The 3,422-nt window shown below is 48.5% G+C and overlaps 1 protein-coding gene across 3 annotated transcripts in view; it reads right to left on the bottom strand.

Moving 5' to 3' along the window:
• LOC107575039 (axin-1-like) overlaps nt 1-2,517 on the bottom strand; it is a 4,970-nt gene extending 2,453 nt beyond the window's left edge. For 2 of the 3 annotated variants that reach the window (XM_016261445.1, XM_016261447.1), the window contains exon 1: nt 476-1,205. In XM_016261445.1, coding sequence (XP_016116931.1) covers nt 476-1,191 — 716 coding nt within the window. In that variant the 5' untranslated portion in view covers nt 1,192-1,205. Of the gene's footprint in view, nt 1-475; nt 1,206-1,787 lie in introns of those variants that run through there. The other variant, XM_016261446.1, reaches the window with a different exon arrangement.
• Between the last annotated feature and the right edge of the window lie 905 nt (nt 2,518-3,422).

The following is a 3,422-nucleotide window of genomic DNA, read 5'->3' as shown; positions in this document are numbered from 1 at the left end:
TCTCACCTGCATCTCACCTGCATCTCACCGCATCTCACCGCATCTCACCTGCATCTCACCTGCATCTCACCGCATCTCACTGCATCTCACCTGCATCTCACCGCATCTCACTTGCATCTCACTGCGTCTCACCTGCATCTCACCTGCATCTCACCTGCATCTCACCTGCATCTCACCGCATCTCACCGCGTCTCACCGCGTCTCACCTGCATCTCACCTGCATCTCACCGCATCTCACCTGCATCTAACAGCATCTCACTGCATCTCACAGCATCTCACTGGATCTCACAGCATCTCACCTGCATCTCACAGCGTCTCACTGCGTCTCACTGCGTCTCACCTGCGTCTCACCTGCATCTCACTGCATCTCACTGCATCTCACAGCATCTCACTGCATCTCATAGCATTTCACTTGTACTCACTGCATTTCACCCGCATCTCACCTGTGTCTCACCTGCGTCTCACTGTATCTCACCTGCACTCCTTATTGCCTGGACGCTTCTGATTGGCTGTGTTGTGAGGAGGGAGGGTCTCTTTCTCAGACTCCTCCCCCTGAGAGGGCGTGGTCTGGTATCCTGATAACCGTGTTTCTGGTGACGGGTCAGCAGTCTGAGTGTGTTTCAGATACACTTCTGACCGGAGGAACAGCGGGAACAGACTGTCCTGTAACACTGCCTGCACCTGCGCACACGCCTGCACAAACAGGGCGGAGTCTAGCCGCAGTTGCTGAATGCCGTCCCGTATGCCACACCTGGTCTCGGCTGTGATCCTGCAGGACACAACTCCGTCACACAGATAGCAGCGGTACATGGCTTTGGCCAGTTTGAGCCGCCGCTCCGTCGCTTCCTCGGGAACCTTCTGAAATCCTCTGCAGGCGAACCAGAACTCCAGCAGTGCTGCGCAGCCCAGCGTCTGCAGGAAGTGCAGGAACAGAGCCGTGCCGTCACGGTCCTCCAGCAGTGTGAGCAGTGTCTCGGCCCAGGGCTTGTACGGCCCGTCCGGTGACACGCTGCCCTCGGGCTCGAACCCCAGATCTGCATCAGAGCGGCGCACTGTGGCCACCGGAGCCTCCGACCAATGAGATGCAGTCTTACTGCTGTAGACCCCGCCCTCACTGCCCTCCTCACCCGGCACTGGAGGACGAGGCCCGTCCTCGCTGAAGACCCCACCCACGTCACCACGGCAACTCATGATGTCATCTGAGGCTCCTGAAGGCTGAATCATATGAAAATATTAATATGTGAAAATTAATACAAATATTGTAAAGTAATCATTATTGCTTGTTCTGAAATGTGCACAGTTCATCTCGGTTTTTTATGCCTTTAATTTCATTGTACTTTTTTTTATAGTTTCTTGTCCAGTTTTTTGTTTTATTAGATTATTTTTTTTTATTTGTTTGTTTTATTTGTTTACTGTTTAAGTCCATTTGCACTTGCATTATTGTTCTTTGTTTTATTTTTCAGTCAGTTTAGTGCTTTTCACAATGCATATGGTTTTATTTGATTTGCACTGTGTTTTGGTATTACAGATTTAAACTGAATACATAAAAATAGACAACAACCTTTTTTAATTTCGAAAGATGTCAAATGTGTCATTATTCCTGTCAGAAACAACTTTTTGTAAATTGTTTTTAATAATAAAAAACCATATCACCTGCATCTCACAGCATCTCACTGCATCTCACAGCATCTCACAGCATCTCACTGCATCTCATAGCATTTCACTTGTACTCACTGCATTTCACCCGCATCTCACCTGTGTCTCACCTGCGTCTCACTGTATCTCACCTGCACTCCTTATTGCCTGGACGCTTCTGATTGGCTGTGTTGTGAGGAGGGAGGGTCTCTTTCTCAGACTCCTCCCCCTGAGAGGGCGTGGTCTGGTATCCTGATAACCGTGTTTCTGGTGACGGGTCAGCAGTCTGAGTGTGTTTCAGATACACTTCTGACCGGAGGAACAGCGGGAACAGACTGTCCTGTAACACTGCCTGCACCTGCGCACACGCCTGCACAAACAGGGCGGAGTCTAGCCGCAGTTGCTGAATGCCGTCCCGTATGCCACACCTGGTCTCGGCTGTGATCCTGCAGGACACAACTCCGTCACACAGATAGCAGCGGTACATGGCTTTGGCCAGTTTGAGCCGCCGCTCCGTCGCTTCCTCGGGAACCTTCTGAAATCCTCTGCAGGCGAACCAGAACTCCAGCAGTGCTGCGCAGCCCAGCGTCTGCAGGAAGTGCAGGAACAGAGCCGTGCCGTCACGGTCCTCCAGCAGTGTGAGCAGTGTCTCGGCCCAGGGCTTGTACGGCCCGTCCGGTGACACGCTGCCCTCGGGCTCGAACCCCAGATCTGCATCAGAGCGGCGCACTGTGGCCACCGGAGCCTCCGACCAATGAGATGCAGTCTTACTGCTGTAGACCCCGCCCTCACTGCCCTCCTCACCCGGCACTGGAGGACGAGGCCCGTCCTCGCTGAAGACCCCACCCACGTCACCACGGCAACTCATGATGTCATCTGAGGCTCCTGAAGGCTGAATCATATGAAAATATTAATATGTGAAAATTAATACAAATATTGTAAAGTAATCATTATTGCTTGTTCTGAAATGTGCACAGTTCATCTCGGTTTTTTATGCCTTTAATCCATTTTTGTTTAATTTCATTGTACTTTTTTTTTATAGTTTCTTGTCCAGTTTTTTGTTTTATTAGATTATTTTTTTTTATTTGTTTGTTTTATTTGTTTACTGTTTAAGTCCATTTGCACTTGCATTATTGTTCTTTGTTTTATTTTTCAGTCAGTTTAGTGCTTTTCACAATGCATATGGTTTTATTTGATTTGCACTGTGTTTTGGTATTACAGATTTAAACTGAATACATAAAAATAGACAACAACCTTTTTTAATTTCGAAAGATGTCAAATGTGTCATTATTCCTGTCAGAAACAACTTTTTGTAAATTGTTTTTAATAATAAAAAATCTCACTCTCTCTCTCTCTCTCACACTCTCACTCTCTCTCACACTCTCTCACACTCTCACTCTCTCTCTCTCTCTCACACTCTCACTCTCTCTCTCTCTCTCACACTCTCACTCTCTCTCTCTCTCTCACACTCTCACTCTCTCTCTCTCTCTCACACTCTCACTCTCTCTCTCTCTCTCACACTCTCACTCTCTCTCTCTCTCTCACACTCTCACTCTCTCTCTCTCTCTCACACTCTCACTCTCTCTCTCTCTCTCACACTCTCACTCTCTCTCTCTCTCTCACACTCTCACTCTCTCTCTCTCTCTCACACACTCTCACTCTCTCTCACACACACTCTCACTCTCTCTCACACACACACACTCTCTCTCACACACTCTCACTCTCTCTCTCATACACTCTCACTCTCTCTCTCTCTCACACACTCTCACTCTCTCACACACTCTCTC

The sequence above is a fragment of the Sinocyclocheilus grahami genome, unplaced genomic scaffold (genome assembly GCF_001515645.1).
Source record: "Sinocyclocheilus grahami isolate Dianchi unplaced genomic scaffold, SAMN03320097.WGS_v1.1 scaffold2445.1, whole genome shotgun sequence".
NCBI classification, from domain to species: Eukaryota; Metazoa; Chordata; class Actinopteri; order Cypriniformes; family Cyprinidae; genus Sinocyclocheilus; species Sinocyclocheilus grahami.
This window is presented reverse-complemented; position numbering and strand designations above follow the sequence as displayed.